At 33.5% G+C, this 20,526-nt stretch overlaps 10 protein-coding genes and 1 non-coding gene across 11 annotated transcripts; 7 read left to right on the forward strand and 4 right to left on the reverse strand.

Annotated features, from left to right (window-relative positions):
• Window positions 1–1,228: 1,228 nt before the first annotated feature.
• Window positions 1,229–1,668, forward strand: PHYBLDRAFT_140207 (hypothetical protein; the record flags this gene model as incomplete). The annotated part of the gene is made up of 2 exons (XM_018430347.1): window positions 1,229–1,435; window positions 1,612–1,668. 2 exons carry the CDS (start codon window positions 1,229–1,231, stop codon window positions 1,666–1,668), a joined length of 264 nt encoding a protein of 87 aa, XP_018298243.1.
• PHYBLDRAFT_t37 lies at window positions 1,500–1,582 on the forward strand. The gene has a single exon. It is a non-coding gene; the product is annotated as a tRNA-Leu (tRNA).
• A 2,290-nt stretch (window positions 1,669–3,958) lies between the features above and the next one.
• PHYBLDRAFT_140208 (hypothetical protein) lies at window positions 3,959–5,610 on the reverse strand (the record flags this gene model as incomplete). The annotated part of the gene is made up of 5 exons (XM_018430348.1): window positions 3,959–4,205; window positions 4,279–4,806; window positions 4,887–5,077; window positions 5,233–5,382; window positions 5,428–5,610. The coding sequence occupies 5 exons, from the start codon at window positions 5,608–5,610 to the stop codon at window positions 3,959–3,961; spliced, it is 1,299 nt and encodes a 432-aa protein (XP_018298244.1).
• A 69-nt stretch (window positions 5,611–5,679) lies between these two features.
• Window positions 5,680–6,891, reverse strand: PHYBLDRAFT_140209 (hypothetical protein; the record flags this gene model as incomplete). Its single annotated transcript, XM_018430349.1, has 5 exons — window positions 5,680–5,779; window positions 5,838–6,004; window positions 6,038–6,304; window positions 6,424–6,537; window positions 6,724–6,891. The coding sequence occupies 5 exons, from the start codon at window positions 6,889–6,891 to the stop codon at window positions 5,680–5,682; spliced, it is 816 nt and encodes a 271-aa protein (XP_018298245.1).
• A 763-nt stretch (window positions 6,892–7,654) lies between these two features.
• On the forward strand, window positions 7,655–8,197 carry PHYBLDRAFT_140210 (hypothetical protein; the record flags this gene model as incomplete). Its single annotated transcript, XM_018430350.1, has 1 exon — window positions 7,655–8,197. One exon carries the CDS (start codon window positions 7,655–7,657, stop codon window positions 8,195–8,197), a length of 543 nt encoding a protein of 180 aa, XP_018298246.1.
• A 2,541-nt stretch (window positions 8,198–10,738) lies between these two features.
• On the reverse strand, window positions 10,739–11,359 carry PHYBLDRAFT_140211 (hypothetical protein; the record flags this gene model as incomplete). Its single annotated transcript, XM_018430351.1, has 1 exon — window positions 10,739–11,359. The coding sequence occupies one exon, from the start codon at window positions 11,357–11,359 to the stop codon at window positions 10,739–10,741; it is 621 nt and encodes a 206-aa protein (XP_018298247.1).
• Window positions 11,360–11,414: 55 nt separating this feature from the next.
• On the forward strand, window positions 11,415–13,361 carry PHYBLDRAFT_163237 (hypothetical protein; the record flags this gene model as incomplete). Its single annotated transcript, XM_018434757.1, has 8 exons — window positions 11,415–11,452; window positions 11,574–11,637; window positions 11,912–12,246; window positions 12,286–12,538; window positions 12,640–12,669; window positions 12,740–12,755; window positions 13,162–13,212; window positions 13,240–13,361. 8 exons carry the CDS (start codon window positions 11,415–11,417, stop codon window positions 13,359–13,361), a joined length of 909 nt encoding a protein of 302 aa, XP_018298248.1.
• PHYBLDRAFT_140212 (hypothetical protein) lies at window positions 13,345–14,238 on the reverse strand (the record flags this gene model as incomplete). Its single annotated transcript, XM_018430352.1, has 4 exons — window positions 13,345–13,406; window positions 13,524–13,716; window positions 13,789–14,001; window positions 14,044–14,238. 4 exons carry the CDS (start codon window positions 14,236–14,238, stop codon window positions 13,345–13,347), a joined length of 663 nt encoding a protein of 220 aa, XP_018298249.1.
• A 919-nt stretch (window positions 14,239–15,157) lies between these two features.
• On the forward strand, window positions 15,158–15,609 carry PHYBLDRAFT_163238 (hypothetical protein; the record flags this gene model as incomplete). Its single annotated transcript, XM_018434758.1, has 3 exons — window positions 15,158–15,206; window positions 15,230–15,400; window positions 15,512–15,609. The coding sequence occupies 3 exons, from the start codon at window positions 15,158–15,160 to the stop codon at window positions 15,607–15,609; spliced, it is 318 nt and encodes a 105-aa protein (XP_018298250.1).
• Window positions 15,610–16,038: 429 nt separating this feature from the next.
• On the forward strand, window positions 16,039–16,539 carry PHYBLDRAFT_163239 (hypothetical protein; the record flags this gene model as incomplete). The annotated part of the gene is made up of 2 exons (XM_018434759.1): window positions 16,039–16,254; window positions 16,408–16,539. 2 exons carry the CDS (start codon window positions 16,039–16,041, stop codon window positions 16,537–16,539), a joined length of 348 nt encoding a protein of 115 aa, XP_018298251.1.
• Window positions 16,540–19,219: 2,680 nt separating this feature from the next.
• On the forward strand, window positions 19,220–19,375 carry PHYBLDRAFT_101264 (hypothetical protein; the record flags this gene model as incomplete). Its single annotated transcript, XM_018427632.1, has 1 exon — window positions 19,220–19,375. A coding segment is annotated over one exon (156 nt), but the record flags the coding sequence as incomplete, so codon positions are not given.
• Between the last annotated feature and the right edge of the window lie 1,151 nt (window positions 19,376–20,526).

Genomic DNA, 20,526 nt, shown 5'->3' on the forward strand with positions numbered 1-20,526 from the left:
AAAAGAGTAAACTCATTTTTTTATCTAATAAAACAGACCAAGCATTATCATTGCCATCAAAAATAAAAAAGATAAAAATGATGAAAATTTAGGCTACTACTCCACAAATAATAGTACCCTATGCCATAGATAAAATTACTCTATTTTTCCAGTGGAGTATGTTATAAAGAAATAGAAAAACTACAGTTAACAATTTTGGTAAAGTAGTGTTGAGAGGAAAACGTCACATTTAGTGCGTAAGAAAAGTAAGAAAAATAAAAGAGGGAGAAACTAATTTCAGAAAAGAATAAAGAGAAGGGAAATTTGTCTTCAGAAAATTGGAGAAGAATAAAAATAAAAATAATATAAATAAAATTAAAATTAAAATATAAAATTATAATTGGGGGTTTGAGACTTTGTGACTGATTAAAAAGGTTGAAATCGATTGAAAAAGGGACTGGTACTGTGGCCGATAAAACCTACAATGCAACACGTCAAATATGACGTGTAATGTGTTTGTTTGTTGTGGATTGTAACAGTATTACTTGGCAAATAAATGTAATATGAATTACGAAATACAAGAAGAAGAATACAATAAGAATGGAAAAGAATAGGTAATTTGACAGATAAGAATTGGTGACAGACAGGTAGAAAAAATAGGGAGAAGATTAAAATAGAAATTGTGACAATGACAAAGTCTGAGAAAGACAGAAAGGGGAAAACAAAGAAACGAAATATATCAAAATTGACAGACAACACTCCAAAGAACAAGGATATTGTGTATGAATGAAGAATAATGATAATAATGAACAAAAATAAATAAGATCAAGGATAGAATGATGATTTTGTTGATTGAAAAAGTTGTTCCTTTTATAAACAAAAATGTTTGGTTAAAATAATTTTTTGAGGAAAAGAAAAGAAAGTTAAGTGAAAATTTTTACTATATATAACTGGTGTTGATAGTAGAAGTAGAACAGAAAATTATAGAGAGAGTAAAATAAAAGTATAGTAAAAATATAATAATTGAATAAAGATAAAGTAAAAATATAGTAAGATAGAATAGAAGTAAAGTAATAATATAATAACTATAGTAAAGTAAAGTAAAAAAATATAATAATAGTATAATAATGGAATCTAATAAAATGTAATAAAAAATAGTGTAAAATAAATGTCGGCAATAAAGAAGTGTATAAATTAGGGGAAAGAGGTATAATGTTTTTAGTGGGTGACAGGTGTTTCTAAGGTGACAATGTTTAATTTTAAGGAACAGAATCATATTGGGGGGTTTGAGTATAAGGGTATCAGGAGCAAGATTTCTCAAGAAACCTGGGGGACCACTCTTGTCCCTCGAGACACGTCACTCTGTCGACTCACCGTCGACGTCAACGCCCACGAGTCTGGTACCACCCGTCACGGCTCACCGCCAGACCAAACCACCAAAGAAATCCACCATCTGGTATCTCCCACCAGAAACTAGCCAAATTTATAGTTTGTTACAACACACGTAACAAATATCAGTTGGAGAGATGGCCGAGTTGGTCTAAGGCGTCACGTTAAGGCCGTGATCTCTTCGGAGGCGTGGGTTCGAATCCCACTCTCTTCAGTTTTTTGTTGTGCCCGAATTCTTTTCAGCCAATCGGAATTGTCGGACATTATTTTGATGAATCCGTAAAATCTGAAGATAGTTAACCACAGTACTTCTTTATGCGCAGTAATATCTTCCTGAGCATTAACCGCAGTATAATGACTATTTCTTTAATTAAATATAAATAATAACTACTGCGGATAATGCGCAGTATTAGTTTAGAAAACTATATAAGACAATTCAATTCATATCAATAAAAAGGTATCTTTTATCCTCTCTTTGATTTTACGTATACTCCTTGATCCCCAGTGGGTTTGACCTTTTGACTTTGTTATAGTAAAAGGAAGACCAACCCAGATCGGGAATGACAGAATGATGATTGTTTTACTGTCAGAGTTGATATCGGTGAACAAAATTGGTAGTTATAAGCAACCAGTAAGAGTTGACTTTTTAGGATAAAAGATCTTGACTTTGCCGATTGGTCTTTCATATATGTTTTAGATGTTTAAGATGGTGAATATACTTGTAGAAGATATTACTGGACAACAGGCATCTAAGACATATTATCATAGCTATTCTTTTAGCCAGAAATCAATTATCATTTTGTATAAATAGTCAAGAAATATATTTAATAAAAAGCATCTTTATTCTTATCTAAAAACTATTCATAAACTTGACAATCCCCAGTGGTATTGATTCTGCGACTTAGTTACAAGTGCCAGAAAAGAAATACTAGATCGAGACTTGACATTAGAATTCTCTTTTGAGAACAACAACCAAAGTGATTTCCTTTTGCTTAAAAAAGAATTAGAAAGCACATAGTATAACAAAAGTACAGTCAAAGCTCAATAGAGTGATAATTTTTTGGAAAATTTGGGCCCATGCCTGCTTATTATCACTATTTTTTAATATAGTGATAGTGATAAAATTTGAATCCACTAGTATTACTATATCAAGCTCTGAGTTTATTTGTATACTATAAAAAATAAATGTAGTATATATTTTATTTAGCATTTTAAAGCAAGCCCACTTTTTTAGACAAAATACTATGAATCCTATTAGAAAGCAGTAGTCACTCACAGTGGCATTAGAAATATCACTAAATAATGCACAGAGTAAGAAAAAAACATGCTCAATATAGTGATAGTGATAAAATTTCTGTCCACCATCCATATCACTATATTGAGCTTTGACTGTAGAATAGAAACTAAAACAGACATTTATAATGGTTGGGTATAGTATATTTTCTTAATAGAGTGGGTGTTGTGTTGTGGCAAAATCGAATCAAATAGTCATAACGCCCAAATAAGGAAATTGGGATATGAAAATTTCAAGGCATTTTAAACACTGAAAAATTGAAGGGAAATTGTGGCAGATTAGGGTCATTTTGCTATAGAATTGTGGCAAAATGAGCCCAATTTGCCACAATTTTTTATAGTTACCATATGCATATAGCATTCAATTTTTACTAATACAAACAAATAAACATGCAGTTTTTTATATATATTTTCAATAATTAAGCAAAATACTTCAAGTATATATATAAGATATACTTACATACACACTTTCTACTTTATTTCTCTTTTCACTCAAATATTTTTTGGTCATTTCCCTTATTTTCTTAAAAAACATGTACAATAAAAATGAAGTGAACAGCACAATCCACTAACAGCCAGAGCAAGCGCGCACAATCTGCAACTGTGTCAGGATCCAATGGTCCAGACATTAATGTTGTTGTGGTGATTGAAGTTGAAGAAGTTTTTAAGAGGAAGAATTGAAGATTTGAGATTAGGAACGAAGATTTGTGAGAACTTGTGTAGATTTTGTTTATTGAGAAAGGATTTTGTATCAAAGTTTGACCAGGTTCCTACACTGAACTACTACTGCTATTTATATTATTTTGGATTGGGAAAATTATATGACTGGGGTCAGGTAATCGATCCTATCTGAGCCTTAATCAGAGCAACGTGATCTTGGGATAATTAATGTATCACTGTAGAAAAAAAAGTGCAAGTACTCACAGAAATAATTGCATATCTGCAAAATCCGTGTAACTTTGTAAAAATCATATCAATCTTACTAAATTTAGAGTGTTCTAAGCCCCTTTTAGAAGCTGTGGACCCGCGATTAATCTTTTTTTCATGTGTTAAACTCAGACGTCTATTTTAAGTGAGAAAAAAAGACGACTGTTCTTTTTTGTTTACAATTTTGATCAAGATTACAAATATAGCCAATCAATCAGATATACCATTAATTCGGATTTTCTGGTGATGTGCAATTTTAAATAAAATGATAATAACAATCAACTTCGTTGAGTAATATCTGAATAAGACAAAAGGTTTATATACATTTATTAAAAAGAAAGAGGGAAAAAAAAAGAAGAAGAAAAAACTACTAGTTGTGGGTTGGCGAGGGCCAGACAATATGTCTAATGGCCCCATCCTTAGTATTGTGGACGAGGCCAGCCATCTCCTTGAAGGACTTCATGTCCACTATCCTCATCTCACCCTGTGAGCGGTTGCTCGACACAGGGAAGAGCATGCCCGGCAAGGGCCTGACGTCGGAAACACTCTCGGTGGCTGCAAAGAGCCTGGTCACTCCTTTGACAGTGTGGGAAAAGAATTTGCAGACAAATCCATAACTTTCAAAAAACATAATTAAATTATGATAAATATCAACTTTTAACAATGTAGAATATAACTAACAACACTTACTCCCACATATGTTTGAGCACAACAAGATTGTTAGCTCGAACATGTCTACTGTCAAAGGAGGACTGGACTCTGTAAACCACCAAGTCTTGTTTCTCAAAGGAGGAAACTCCTTCTCCTGCCCAGAAAGGCAACAACTGTTGGACGAGGTCCTCCCATTCCATGCCAATGGTGTTGGCCAACTTGGCCATACTATACCTGGTCGGACTGGACCACAGCTGAGGACCAGCAACATCATCACTTGCAACCTCAAAGTTACTGGTCCTTCTGTCAGCTGGTCCAGTCCTGGCTGGACGGTTGCCGTGGCAGTAGCTGATGGCCACCATCTGGAAAAAAACATTTTCCATGTTTTTTCCAGGCTCCTTCCTGGACTTGATCGCAGATGTATAGGCACCGATTGTGCGTTCTATTGGACGGCAGCTGTAAGCCTGCAAAGGGCCCATTTTCCACAACATGAAACCAAGATGAACCAGCATGTGCTGGTTCATCACGAATATGTTGGATTTCAGCTTACCATCCGAAATCTTGCACCTCAGGAAGGAGTGCTAGCAGCTGATTGCCCTATAAAACTCATTAAAAACCGGATATAAATATATATCTAAGCAACTTACTGCTCCACGGCAACAATGTCACTGGCAGTGATGCTCCATTGTTGGACAATGGAGCATGCCAGCACCAGATCTCTCACGGCCTGCTTTGCATCTGCAAAGCAGAGGTGGTCGATTATCACAGTTGGTACAACAAACAAGAGGAAGTCCATCAATTGATGGCCTTCCTCTTGCCGTTCGATTCCTTCATTGACCTTCACGTACCAGTAAATGTCGTTGGTATATCTGCCCTGGATGTGCTGACTGCTTTTTCAATGTAATCTAGGCTAACATCCAGGGCAAAGGGGTACTCAAGTCGTTGCAGGCGTTCTTAGAGGTGCATTCCATGGGATTTTCTGCCCAGGCCCACAGTCCCAGAGCAGAATTTGCCACCAAGGGCTTGATAGAGCTGATGTCCTGTTCCATGATCTAGGAGGTGCATCTCGTTCTGGCCAAAGAAAGCAGAACTGGTGAGTATAGGTAACTCTGCAAAGACATTGTATCTCCCACCACCAGGTCTCTAAAATGATGTTAGTGGTTTTTTTTTTGATATTTCATAACTTACACTTCCTTCGGCTCTGCGAATACTCCCTATGTCCCTCATGGGGGCAGGACCCTCACTCTCCAGGAAGCACATGGTCCTGGCAATGCTTTCACCATGCACAAAACAATGGCGGCAGCCATATTGTGCATTGTGATGCATAAGGTTCATCAAGTCAGAGACAGCTGGAGTATCTCCAGTTGACATGACTTGATGAACCTTATGCACCACATACTGGTCTCCGTCTCAGCACTTCACTCCACTTGTCTGCAAGGCTCACAGGTCGGCAAGGATGGGCTCCAAAAACGAAGCAATGTTCTTTGGGTGCTTAGGCCCTGGGATGATGGCCAGCTGCGTCATGTTACCCTTCTTGTACCTAAATATATTATATTAGTATATATAAATATACATCTAAATCAATGTGTTTTATTTACCTTTCAGCAGGGTTGATATTCATGTTAATAACATGAATGATGCTAGCTGATATGGCGGCGTCCTTGAAGGGGTTGAACTGGTCAACAAACATAGACACCACCATGTCACTCTGGCCAACAATCCCACCTGCGAGCAGTCTATGGATACCATCTCCATCAAGGATATCCTTATGGACATTCGATCAGCCACCAGCCAAAACCTCCGTGCCATAGGCGATCTTTGCCTGTTCTTTAGGGTGAGCTAACTTGAAGTGTAATTGCTCCGAGAGAGGCACTACCTGATATGTCTGTACAGGTGATATAGTGCCTCTCTCACTCTGGTACCATGGTCCATTGCAGTGAGGGCACACCTCATTCTCAACGATTGAGTTTCCAGGCTTGACATCGGGGAAATGAAAGCACCCACTGGCACACATGTCATACACCTGTGCCTTGACTGTGTATTCTTGCTTGAGCAAGATATCCACCTTGTAATATGACAGAAGTGAATCCATTTTAGCTAATACAATAGTAAGTATATGTAATATAGTAGATATGTGATAGTAATAAACTTATGCGATCCATGTTCTGTCATGTACTTGTTTACGATCTTGACAGACTGATTGTAGATTTCATGAGAAACACTGTTCTTGAAAAACAAGGAGAACAACTCCAGACTAACGGCCTCAGCACTGCTGTTGGGAGTGTACATTGGTACAAACTGGTTGTACTCAATGTCAGCCTGCTCTGGTTCAGCTTGGACCATTCCTTGGTTTCAGACATGTGTGAATCCAGGACCATTCTCTAATATATTTACACAGTTAATATTTAACATAAACATAATCATATGTAATAATGTTATTATTAACATTTTCTTTTAATTGTTCTTATCAGAGGTGTACTCCACCTCAATATTGCTGGATTTGGCTTCAATAAGAGAAGCGTCCTCTTCATCAGCCTCAATGTTGTTAGTGGCAGCAGCCAAGAAACCATCAAAGTCAATTGAATCATTGACAGAGGCTTTATCATTGATATCCATCATGTCGTAAGCTGAATAAGTGACATTGATATCCATTTGAGTGGGTTGTGAAGTTTTATAGAATAAAATCAACAGTAAAAAGATTGAGACATATATAAGAATACTTTGAGACTGTATATAGGTTGTCTTTATTAAAGAATACAAAGTTGTCCTTTTTATATCAAAACACGATCTGCTTTGTCAGTCACATCTTAATTTCTTAAGTCTGAGTTCATTTAGATATTAGAGAGCTGATACTGCTATGTTTATAATTTAATCTAATTGCAGTGTCCTCATATTAACTCAGTGCTTACTGAGCTGTCATAATTACAGTACTTACTGTAATTAATTATTGGTTTTATTGATTTACCATAAGTAAAATAAATAAATTATTCATTTGTTCTTGTAATGATAGCTGTTTTACTATAATAATAGGAATATGTTCTTAGATGTAATAAATCCAACAACCAAGTGTCTGGATCACCACATGGGTTGTTGCTCAAAAAACGAATTGTCAAGCATATAACTGCTTGTTTCATTTTTGGTAACAGGGTTAAGTAAGTCGTTAATGTTCATTTTGAATTGTTGTTTTGTATTTTAAAAAAATAGGGGTGTAAGATCGAAAAAACCACTTGGGATGTGATATTAATTTTTATTCCATCAGTTGACAGTGAAAAATTACAAGTGTACTAATTATCATGAAATTTTTTTTAAAGGGATTCTGGCTTTTTGTTTTTGTTTTTTATTTTTCAGTTTTTCTTGTTGCTTTTGTTTAACTATGTTTTTTTTTATATTTTACATCTTCTTTACAGTTCTAAAAATGTCATCGCTCGACATTAGGCAATTAAACCTTCAACTGGTGATGCTGGAGACAGCATATGCCCGGCTTGAGGCCAGGATTGAGGCCAGGTTTGAGGGCAGTGAGGCCGCCACTGAACAGCCCGTCCAAGGTAACCTTCCTGATGTGAACTGTTTGCAGCCGGTCATTGGTGGCAACACCATCCCACGCCCTTCCCCCCAAGGACAACCTAACAGTTGGGTACTCTCAGCCGGAAGTGTTACTGTAGCCCTGGTATTACATTTTACCAGGGGTAACATCAAAGAAGCTCGGCTTCTTTACAGTGCCATTGACAGACTTGCTCACCGGCTTGTACAGATAACAATGTCATACTACCATACAAATGGTATAGCTATACCATCGTGGGGTAGTCTTGCACCTAACCAGAGAAACATCCTGGTTAGAAACCTTGAGGAGAGAGCAGCCAGAAGAAATATTGCTCTTGATAGGTTTGAGAATTCCTGGGTGTCTATCTTTGTGCTTTCTCAGAGATGGAGAACTGCTGTCTCCAGTGAAAGACAGTAATAAAATATAAGTTACTTTTAAATATAAAGCTATTTATAAGATCATAACTAATACAAATCAATTGTTTTGCTTTGTTTGTTTGTTTTTTATTTTATTATAGTAGACAATACTGAACTTTATAAGTGACATTTATAAAAAACATAATAAAAATACTTTTTTAAAAAAATTGTTATCAAGTAGAAAGTAATTTGGTATATGCCTTGTATACTTCTTCTACTGTCATTTGTTTGTTTGTTTGTTTGTTTTGTTTTGTTTCTTTTTGTTTTTTATTTTTTATTTTTTTTCTATTTTTTTTATTTTTATTTTTTTTCTATTTTTTTTATTTTTTATTTTTTATTTATTTTTTCTATGTTTTCTATTTTTTTTATTTTTTTTATTTTTTATTTTTTTGTATATTCCAGGGACCAAAAAATAAAACAAAAATAAAAATAAAAACCTATTTTTATGTGATGCAATACATATTATTTGACCAATTAGAGATCCAACAAATTTAACAAAAAAGGGTTAGTTAAAAGTAATACACAAGTCTAATTAGCTTGAGGATACTGAACAGCACTCAATCAAGTTTAACGCTATAGAATTCTACAAATCCGATTAATAAAGAGTAGTAACACTAACATTATATCACCTTGTTTTTATTGGCTGAATCCATATCTGCAAGTATTCATTTTTTACATAATAATCTGCATTGGCGGAATTACAAATGCTGCCATATCCTACAGTGTATGATTAATTATCACACCCAAAGATTTTTCTTGTAAACCTTAACATTGTTTTTGGAATAGCGTACTATTCTATAATCAGTAATTTATCTTGAGAGTTTACCTTCCTAATATAGAACACATAGCAACCGTAAGAACCCCCCAATCTCCACCCCCATTCTGAAAAATGTACAAAAAAGGTTCCTTATTTGTAGAATCTGTATTATGTAAAATCTGGTCTGAAAACTTTGAAATTTTTATTTTTGAGAAATAAATGGGAAATAAAAAAGTGCAAAAAAATGCAGCAGTATAATGGGAGCAAAAATACCCTTGCAATAATAAATAATAATGTAAACATTGTAAAAAAAACTATGTAATAATAGGCCAGAAAGTGTAGTAGTAGCAGCAGTATACTGTGATGGGAACAGAGGAAGTAAAGAAACAACAGCAGATGAAGAATATAAAAAAAAATATTGAAATGACAAAGATTAGTATTCATGATAAAGCATGACATGTTCAATCATTGAAAGTTATCTCTTGAAAGTAGTAGATTAGATTCCACTATGACTTACCTAAAACAAAAGGAAGAAAAGAGTCAATAATATAATAAAACTCAAACTATCAAGATAAAGATATTTATCTTTGCTACAGAACATGATGAAGTTCCTCAAAATAACTGTAATCTAGAAAAAAAAGTATTAGTAAAGTCTTTATAAACTTATAAATGTAGTCTGTTGAGAGAAATACCTTATATCAAAGCAAAATAGCTTCTAAAAACAAAGTGCATATTATATTTACTAGTACTCACTTGAACTAAAAATGAATAGAAAGAAAAAGGGAACAAAAGGAAAATGGTAGCCCTTCACTAAAAAATGCCAAGTGCGTGACATCTGTTGTTATTTTTTTTTGGCAACTTAGCAATTTTTTTCTTGGTTTTTTACTTAGCATTTTTTTTTACAACACAACAAATTTTAAAATGTTCGCATAATCACAGTCTTTGCAAGTACTTTTTTGTATGTATAGGTCAGCTACGATACAAATTACTGGGCACTTGGCATTACAATAAATATGAGAGGAAAAAAAACATAAAATAAAGGAATAAGAAGCTATTTCCAAGAAACGTTTTATCACAACAAGTTCCTTGGCTGCTAGCATTTACAAGTACAAAAGTTTTTGGTCAATTCTGGATATCCTTGACCAATAAAATCTCTCACTTTTATTTTTTGCATTTGCTTTGTCACAAAATATATTTTTTTTTCTTTCTCTCTGTCACAAAACTTCTTCTTTTTCTTTTTTTCTGTTGCAAAAGCGTTTTCTTTCTTTTTCTCAGTCGAAAAAACAATATTTTTGCACAAAATCCACCCAAAATAGTCTAGGATCATTTTTTCTTCTGCTTTTCTTATTTTTATTTATTTATTTACAAGTAATTAGCCAATTGAAATACATATTTTCGTTTGTGCAATCGCCTGAAATTCAAAACCTCTACATATTTTTTTTATTTTTGAACTTGAACCTTATTATAGCCAATTAGCACTCTTTATTTGAAATTTGGGGAAAAAATTACCATAAACAGGTCAAAAGTCTTTGGGTGTGATATAAATGTGTGTAGTTCCAATGAAGTATTAACATCGAAAGTAAATGTGTTTATGAGTTATAATTATGCTTATAATAATCCACTGATGTATCCCATATTATAGTGATATCATCATATGAAATATAATTACTATCATGCATGCTAAACCTGTGTTTTAAATAATAAAGTAATTGGTAGACACCTTTGACTGGAATAGCTGAGGCCTTATATTATTTCCTTCAGACTTATTCTCAATTACAGCAGTAGTCAATACTCATTTACAACAGTTCTGATGAGCTCAGTAGTGCCATGGGCAGACTTCTCATCACTATGAGTAGCACTGTACTTGAGATTGTTGATATCACTGATTCTCAGCTTTCTCATTCCAGTCACCATGTCAACTGTTGCCTTCTGAACATCATGGGACTTGGCGTGATTCTCCAACATTGTCTTTGCAATAGTAGCATCTTCAGCAGTCAAAAGATACATTCTTCCTTGGTGAGAAGAAGCCAAATTCTCAGGGGTGACAGGGTGGTTGTGGCAATGTTCGTTTTCCCCATAGGCGGGCAAAGGAAGATATCTTTTGCTCTTCTTCTTATAAGAAAATCTTAAGAGATAGAGGCATCCAGTAAGAGAAGAGTTGGGTGTCTTCTTTCTTTTCTCATTACTTATATTGCGCTTGTCACAATAAACATCAGCCTTTGAACAAGCAATGTGAAGGATAGGGAATTTTCTGTTCTTAACCTTAACAATGAAGTTATGAAAAAGGACATAATTTTTTACAGCTTGAAGAACACTCTGCTTGTCAGAATAACCATTTTTGGGGAATGAGAGAGTTGTTTTAAGCAAGTACATCTTCTTAATAGGGGTATTGAAGTTGGTGTTCATATTTAATAAAAGAGCACTGTAGCTATATAAGTATTTTTATTGATTCATATACAAAATGTATACAGTGTATGCAATGTATGCAATGTACATAATGTAAAAAAGACATCATATCTTGTTATTTGGAAATATTATTTTTTATTCTTACAACTAAATGTTAATGACTTTAAGTAAGGAGGTGTTTTTATTTTTGTCAGGAAATTGGAATGATCTAGAGATGGGGACAGGAATGTGCTTATAGCAATGGAGCAAGGTGTGCTTATAAAGAATGGGGACAGGGGGTTCTTCAAGACACTTTATAGCCAGGCCTCAGACTCGCAGTCACCTTAAATTGTGTGGTGCCATTACCCCCAGTCCTCTAAGATTGCTGTAATATCTAGTAATGACTAATCATAACCATTATTCATCCAACTTATAAGAGGCTTATTAAAATAATTATTAGTTATCACATTGGTACTCAATTTGTTATTTAATGAACAAGAAAATAATTTTGGCAGAGTTTGATTTTTTTCTTTAAAATAAATAATAAATAAAATTGACTTCTTGTGTTTAAAGGTTTTTTACTATACTTTTTCAATTTCCATTATTACATTGCTAAAGTTAAAACAAAACAATGAAGTAAGCAACTCAATTGATGAACACAATCTCGATATCCAGGTAGCTCAGCTATCTGTAACAGAGGATATTGATATGAGGAAGGTTCCTACCCTTAACAGGGAGATACTTGAGATTAGGTTCAACGAGGATAGTACCAGTGAGAGCAAAGAAATTTGCATCCAAAGGTCAATCCAAGTTACCCAGAGAAAATTTGTCTTACTCTGTAAGGAGTTGAATGACATTGCTCTTGATGATGATCTCAGAGAAGAACAACTGGTTGCGAAAATTAACAAGTTGAATAAGAGACTATTCTTGTTGCAAGCCTAATATAGCAGCCAGACAGAAGGAGTCAATAGAACTTCTGAGAGTGATAGAATGAGCTCTCGTAGAACAAGCAGTTTTATAAACTACACGTTCTCATTGGAAGACATTCCCAGGTTTCAGTTGAGTAATATGAACAAACTGTATTTTCTTTCAAAAGTAGTTTATGATAATGTGAATGCTTTTAACTCTGCCTATGAGTTTTTTATGTCTACAGCAGGTCTCGACTGCAAATCCAGATGGAAAAGCTTTATCAATAGAGAAGTTTGTGGAGTCACTTTTTCAAAGGAACTTTTCTTTTTAAACCAAACTCAGTGATTTAAATAAGAAAATAATGTAACAATACAAAAATAATTTTGAAAAAGTTTTTTGAAATTTTCAGATTTTCTGAAAAAGTGAGAGAACTTTTTCAACCTCTAATATCTTTCTATTTTTTATTCTAAACTAACGTTATGAAAATAGTAGAAATATACAGAACAATGTAAAGTTTGGAATATAAATCAGTAACAATATAGACAAGATTATTTTACATATTTTTGTTTATGTTTATCAGCTTATCTATTTAATAAAATTTATCTAAGCAAAGCTAGCTATAGAAGATTTAATAAGAAATTTAATATAAAGCTATTTTATCATCAAAAGAAACAATTTTTTCTGGTTGAATTTATTGAATGTTGTATTTGGAACTTTAGTAAATATAAAATCCAATGAATAAATGAAGTATAGTGCACTTAGAAAACCAGACTCCACTAAGAAAAAATTCATTCTTTTCCATGTATCTTCTGCAATTCTTATTATTTTAAGATAATTCTTAAACACACTAAGACGTCTGTTAAAGAAGTACAATATACTATAATCTTAGCTATAAATATGATGTTGATAAAAAGTTATATCAAGTTATTCTGAAAAATTGAGAGTCCGATTTTCTTCAGTAGGGGGTAATTTTTTTATTTTTTATTTATAAGGTGCCCTTTCTTCAAAATGCATTGATGTATTCTGCTTTGCATTGATGCCACAAGATTCTAGCAAACCTCCTCCGGAATACTATTCTACTCTTTTTGGAAGCGGACCTACAGCTCTCTCATAGACTTGGCAGCCTTCTTATGCTTGTACAGCTTGTTCTTACTGTATGCTCAAAGGTTTTCAATGAGATTGTGGTCAGGCAAATATAGTAGAAAGTTAATGACCTCAATTTTCTCTTCCTTCAACTACTTCTTTGTATTGGCTACTGTGTGGGATTTTGCATTACCGTGCAAAAACTTGATTTCTGACTTGCTCAGATTTTGCTCCTCCAATGTTTCCAGAAGGCCCTGCTGAAGAACAGCCACGTATTTTGGGCTGTCCATGTTCTCCACGATCTTCACTATTTTGTCGTGCCCTTTGGATGAAAAACATCCCCATACCATGATGTGTCCTCCAGCATGGACAGGTGGAGAAGCATCCTTAGTTTTTTTGGTGACTACCTTCTTAAGTCTCTACTTCCACCTCTTTCCATCAGATCCAAAGCAATCGACCTTAGATTCATCTGAGAAGATTACCAACTTCCAGTCTTCTACTGTATAATTTATGTAGTTTCTGGCAAATTCCATGCACTTCTTATGAATGGTGGGGTTTGATTTCATCTTCAGAGGTTGCTCCTGTTCACAGGTGAAGCCAGATGCCTTTAACAATGTTCTTATTGCTGGAGGCTGTACAGTGGATCCCTCACTGCACAGTTGTCTTGCTACCTATGTTGTCGTCAAGAATTTTTTGTTCTTAAAGACGTGGACAATATGGCAGGGAAGCATTGTATTGATTTGGGTGGGTCTACCCTTGCCCTCAAAGGCAGGAATCCCTAATTTTTGTCTATGTCTTTTGATTGTGGTATCAGACAACCCAACAATTGCTGCCACTTTGGCTGCAGACATGCCTTGTCTAAGGTGAGCTTCGATAGAAAGAGATTTTGCTTGCAAAATTTGAGCCATGTTGATTTGAAAATTAAAGAGAAAAACAAAGCAAAGATCAGAATATACTTGCCTGATATCTATATAAGTCACACAGATATAACACAGTACCAAAAGATATTACATATACATATAGTTGAAATAAATAACATATGCATAAAGAAAAGAAAAACAACTTCTTTAATTTTTTGCCCCCTACTGAAGAAAAATGGACTCTCAATTTTTCAGAATAACTTGGTATAACTTTTTATTAACATCATATTTATAGCTAAAATTATAGTATATTGTACTTCTTTAACAGACGCCTTAGTGTGTTCAAAAAGTATCTTAAAATAATAAGAATTGCAGAAGATACATGAAAAAGAATGAATTTTTTCTTAGTGGAGTCCGGTTTTCTAAGTGTACTATAATAAGCAACCCATTTATAAATTTTCTGAAAAAGTTTAAATTTTTGGAAGAGTTACCCTATTTGGCTTTGTGCTCTGTACAACTTTGAAAAAATTATTCCACAAACTTCTCTAATGTTGCTTTTCCTTTGTCATTTACTTACTGGGTCAAGGAAAAACTAAGCATGACAGCTTCATGATCTGAGGCCAAGAAGTTGATGGAAGAGAAATTCAATTCTTCAATTACCAGAGAAAAGACACATCTGAACATGCTTGTCTTGATGATTGAAGATAATGAGAGTGTTGAGAAATATTTGATGAGGTTCCTAAAGGCAGCTTCTCTGGCTGGAATTAGTAGTGACAATCATCTGTTGGGTGAGATTTTTATGAAAAGCCTGCCAACAAACTGATATGATGCCATTTTTACCAGCTTGAATTCAAAAAACTATAAGAACAGCCATCTGAAAACTGTCGAGCAAGTTGCCAAGGTGGCAAAGTGCATTGCAATTGCAAGAGACAATTCTGAGAAGAGAGTGTTGACCAGTAAGTTTTTAATGATGCAGAATGCAGAATTTGGGATGCTGCAAACTAATTATGTTAAAAGTATGTGTTCTGTAAGACACAAGATTTCTATGAAGAGATTGAAAACGAAGCAATGATCTGGTCCAGAAATCTTGGGGCCAAAAACTACTCATTTAGAGTAATCAACAACAATGGCAACAACAATCATTCAGAATTCTTATGTAATCACTATCTGTATTGTTACTGTGAGAGAAACTTCCCTTGGGATCACAAGTGTAAGTAATATTACTTGGCCTTCCTGGACAAGAGAAACAACAACAGCAACAAAAACAACAATTACAAGCCTAATGAATCAAACAACAGAAGTGATAACAACAATGTATTAGTAAATACAGTCTTTGCTAAGAGTGGCTTAAATGCCAACAAATGGGCTTCTCAAACCAAAAGCAATCAGCAGGGGCACCAACAACTGCAACAACAATAATTAGAGAAGGCAATGAGCATGGGAAATTTTGTTGACCCTTTTGAGAATGATAATTGTAAGTCTGAGACTAAAGGGGGTAATAAAAATGTTAATCACAAGATTATACTCACATCAATTATTATAGAAGGAATAAAACTCATGGTCATGTGTGATTCTAGGATAGACACAAGCTGTTTAAATTTATATACATTCAAAAAATTCTTTAAAAATATAACCATCAATAAAATACAAGGAGTTATAAAATATTTTGCTGCAGATAGCAGTAGCTATGCACAAAGGTTAAAATATACAAATCCATTAGCCGTTGTATATGGGGATGCACCATATCATTGTAGACATAAATTTGAAGTTATATAATTTTCTAATCATATTGCTGCTTAAGTGGACATACTGTTAGAAACCAATATCTTTGAGAAATTAAATATTCGAATGACAGGAATTGCATATCAATATTCTCTGGAATTCAGAGACAACAGTGAAGAGCCAAAGGACTTGAACTTTGATAGTGATAATTTTTATAACCCAGAAAATAGCGATTATGAATCATTAGAGAAAAGAGAACATTTTTTCATAGAAATTAGCCAAGTCATAAAAAACAATGAGGCCATCAAACCAGAAATATTCTGCAATGTGCTCTCATCAGAAGTACACATACCAATAAAAACAAATGGATCTAGGATGTATCTTTTTTATAATTGACAATTTTTATATATAAAATTAGAAAACTATAAGACTTTATAGGATCTTAATTTTTTTAAATTTTGTTACTGCTGAGTCATTTGCTTTACTATTTACAAGATCTCTGCAGTGAGACTTTTACTTCTCTACAAAAAAAAATACTTTAAGCAAAATGAAGTTTTGATATTTAAGCAGGAAGGCTCAAAAAAATTTCTCATTTTCTGGCCAATAACAATGCTCACTGGGTTTTAATTCGATATTTGTGTAACGTATAACATATCTTCTTATAGTGTGTATTTTTTATTAATAAAACTAGAAAGCCAAAAGGCTTTCTGGGATCTTAATATTTTTGGGTTCTGTTTACTTTAATATGCTCTTAATACTATTTAGAAACTCTCTACAATGAGACATCTACTACTTTTCTACAAAAATATTTTTTAAACAAGATAACATCTCAGTATTTAAGCAGTGTGGCCAAAATGATGGCTTCATTTTTCAATCAATAATTATTACAGTTAGTACTGTAGATAATATCTTAAAGATTGTTAAGATAATTATATCATACTGCTGGGTAAACTGTGTCAGATCGATATGGAGCTAATTTAGTAGGAAGTCCTAAAGCTCTAGTATAAAAAAGAAAAGAATAGCTAAGAGCTAAAGAAGTACGGTTTATGACTTGATGTTATAATTGTAACACCGACACTGGTTAAGCAGTAAATACACTCTAATAACCAAATATAGTAAAGAAAAAAAGCCTTAAGAAACTAAGACGTAATGACAAGAGCAGATGATGTTTTCTTATAAAAAGAGACACTTTTTATTTATGAATAAAAACAACTTATATACAGTCTCAAAGTATTTCTATACGCCTCTATAATCAAATTTATTATTTTTCTATTGTTTTGTACCTGAAATACCACAAGCTTATTTAAAAAAACAATTTGCTCCTAATAAAAACACAATCAACAATGCCAAAAATCAATTCTAAAATGAGAGCTTTATCTCAAAAAGCTGCTGCTAAAAGACTGTCTTACTCCCACAGCAAAAGTGTAGAATTAGTTAGAAAGGATGTTGATTTTACCCCCAAGATTTTAGAATCTTCTGGCAGTGATATCAAAAATCTCAGACTTTCTTGGAACAAAAAAGCTGAAGATGCTCTCAATGGAAAATACAGTTGCAATCATTTATTATACTCATCTTGACATGTTTGTAGACTGAAAAAGACAGAAAGAAAAGCAGCAAAAGAAAGTGCTAGAGTTGACTCCTTTTTCTTGCCTATTGCAAACTCTTCTTCTGCTGAGACAGAAATTGAATTGAATGAAGAAAGTGATACTGCAGATGAAGTCAAGTCAAAGAAAGAGTTCAAAAGCAGAGTAAAAGACGCAATTATTGACTTGTCAATGTTTGTAGTACTTGTCATCAGTTCAACTTCAGAGCAGCAAAAACTTGGTGTAGCAGAGATGAGAAAGTATAAAAGAGCATACTATTACTTATATGTTTTGATCAATACGGACATGAAGAAAATGTCAGCTTCTAAGTTTGCAAGTGATATTGTATACAAGCAAAAATCTACTTGGTACAGAGCCCATAAGATTCGCCAACATGCAAAGGAGTATTTGGAGACTAGATGAATCAGTCTTGGTGCACAAGGCAAGCATGCCAAATGTGTCTCTGTTCTTGATGCTGAAGACATCAAGCAGCAAATACTCGAATGGTTTAGAAGTCAGCCAAGAGTTAAAAGGAGTATTGCTGAACATTTAGTCCACTTGAACAAAGTCATTCTGTCTAAGGCCATTGATAGCAGCTTACTATTAGATGAGTTAGAGATCAAAGGTAATGCAATTAAGCCGTTAAATACAGATTATCTAAGACGAAAGCTGATATCTTGGGGATTTTATTTTAAGCATTTAGTTAGGCAAATATGGAAAACCAGAATACAGTTTTCTCTATAAAAATAGAATGTTACATTAATATAACTTATGTTTATTTTACAGAAAAAGTTGTATACTTTGATAAGCATGAGTACAAAAATGTGCTTACTTATAGAAATGCATGGAGCAAATGCATGATGAAATACTATCAATACTCTAAGAAATATGACAATATTATACCTTCTCCTATGTCATATCCTCAATTGCCAGAAGATGTCAAACAACATATATTTGTCACACATGACGAAAGTATATTCTATGCTAATGACTATCAAAAGTATGCCTGGGTGAAAAATAGTGAAAGCTATTGTTTGCCAAAGTCTGAGGGTAGATCAATAATGATCTCTGAGTTCCAATGCTCTTGTCATGAAACAATGAGAGAATATGTAGAAAACCAGTACAAAACTTCACAAGTGGTATTTTATCTTGAAGCTCAATATGAAGGCTATTGGAAGAGTAGTCATATGTGTGCCCAGCTTACAGATATAATACCTCTTTTCAATGCCATACACCCAAATGCAGTAGCTGTCTTTCTTTTTGATCAAAGCAGCAATCATAAAGCATATTCTGAAGACGCTCTTTTGACACAAAACATGAATCTGTGTGCAATTGAAGTAAGAGACAGTGACTCAGGCCAGGGAAAATTTTGTGACAGCTCATTTTATATCAGAAAGCAATACAAATATGCAGAACAGCAAAAAGTTTTTTTTTCAAAAAAAGAGTAATGAAGAAAACCTTAAAGAATATGAAGTACTCAAGTCTCAGCTCTATAAAGTAAGTGATTTATATACAATACTATCCAAATAGAAACATAATTTATATAATTACACTAAGCAATCACTCTATGCTAAAAGACATGTCTATAAACTATTTATACTTAGAATAAAAAATACAAAAAATATTTTATTGGCCTTTGCAGCATATTACAGCAACGTTCTATGTATAGAAACAAAGCAGAAAGATACTCTTTAAAACGTTCTTGCAATAATGTTGTGACAGCTGATTCTAAATGTTGTGCAATTCATATTATGAAGAGACAACCAGACTTTGCCAACCAAAAATTAACACTTGAAAAAATAGTTGAAGACAGTGGACCCAAATTTGAACTGTATCCAAAATACCACTGTGAATGTAATTGGATTAAAAGATACTGGGGAGCAGTCAAGAAAGAAATATGATATGAATGTGATTATTCTTTTCAATTATTGAATAGGAAAATCAATTCATTTCTGGATAGTGTTTGCCCACCAGAAGATGATGTTTCTGAAAAGATTCAAAGATACTTCCACAAAAGTTTTGCCTATATCAATACCTACAGTCTTGATCATGATGCTGAACATGCATTTGAAATCGTGAAACAATTCACAAAGCTTCACAAATCTCATTGTAGGCTGAGATTAAATCAATATATATTACACTTCTGACTTTAAAAATACTATTTTGGAATCGGTACTTAAATTCCAAAAATTGTTCTCTTCAAAAATTGTCTATTATAAAAAAAGATGCACCCTAACTGTTATATTTGACAGTATGCATTACCATAAAAATATATTCATGAAATACAAAAACAATTGGAAGAATGATTGGCCAATGGACTGGTTGTTCCAGCAGAACCCAGCACTTGTTATAATTCATCTTTATTACTGATCTCAAAGAAAGATGAGGATGAATCGATGACAAAACTTTGTATTGTACAAGATCTGCGCTGAATTAACTTCAATATTTCTGATAAATATAAGAAAGATTATGTTGTAAGCTCCATCTATGATATTTTTTGAAAGGTGTCCCAGCTGGGAACAGTGTTTTTGAAATTGGACCTGAAAATGTGTATCACTCATTCAAAGTCAAAGAAGTTGATCAAGAGATATTATTTTTCACTTTTGAAAACAAAACATACAAGTGGCAGACATGTTGTTTTGGTTTGAAAATGACTACTAGCCTTTTCTGCCAAGTTATTAAGATAATTTTAGGTGATATCAATGAAGTAGAATCTTATGTAAACAATTATGTTTTATTCAGTACCCCTGCACAACATGCTGTTTTGGTTAACCAAGTTGTAAACAAACTGTCTAAAGCAAATTTGAAACTCAATATACAAAAATGTAAATTGTTTAAATCAACAATATTTATGTTGAGATTTATAGTCAGATCTGATATCACTAAGATTGATTTTCAAAAATTATCTGATATTAATGAATGACCTATCTATAAATCAGCTGAGCAAGTGAGAAAACTCATGAGAACTATCACTTTCATGAGAGATTACATACTTATGAGCTCAAAATTAACAGTACCACTTGATAAATTA

Source organism: Phycomyces blakesleeanus, assembly GCF_001638985.1.
Source record: "Phycomyces blakesleeanus NRRL 1555(-) unplaced genomic scaffold PHYBLscaffold_2, whole genome shotgun sequence".
Classification (NCBI taxonomy): Eukaryota; Fungi; Mucoromycota; class Mucoromycetes; order Mucorales; family Phycomycetaceae; genus Phycomyces; species Phycomyces blakesleeanus.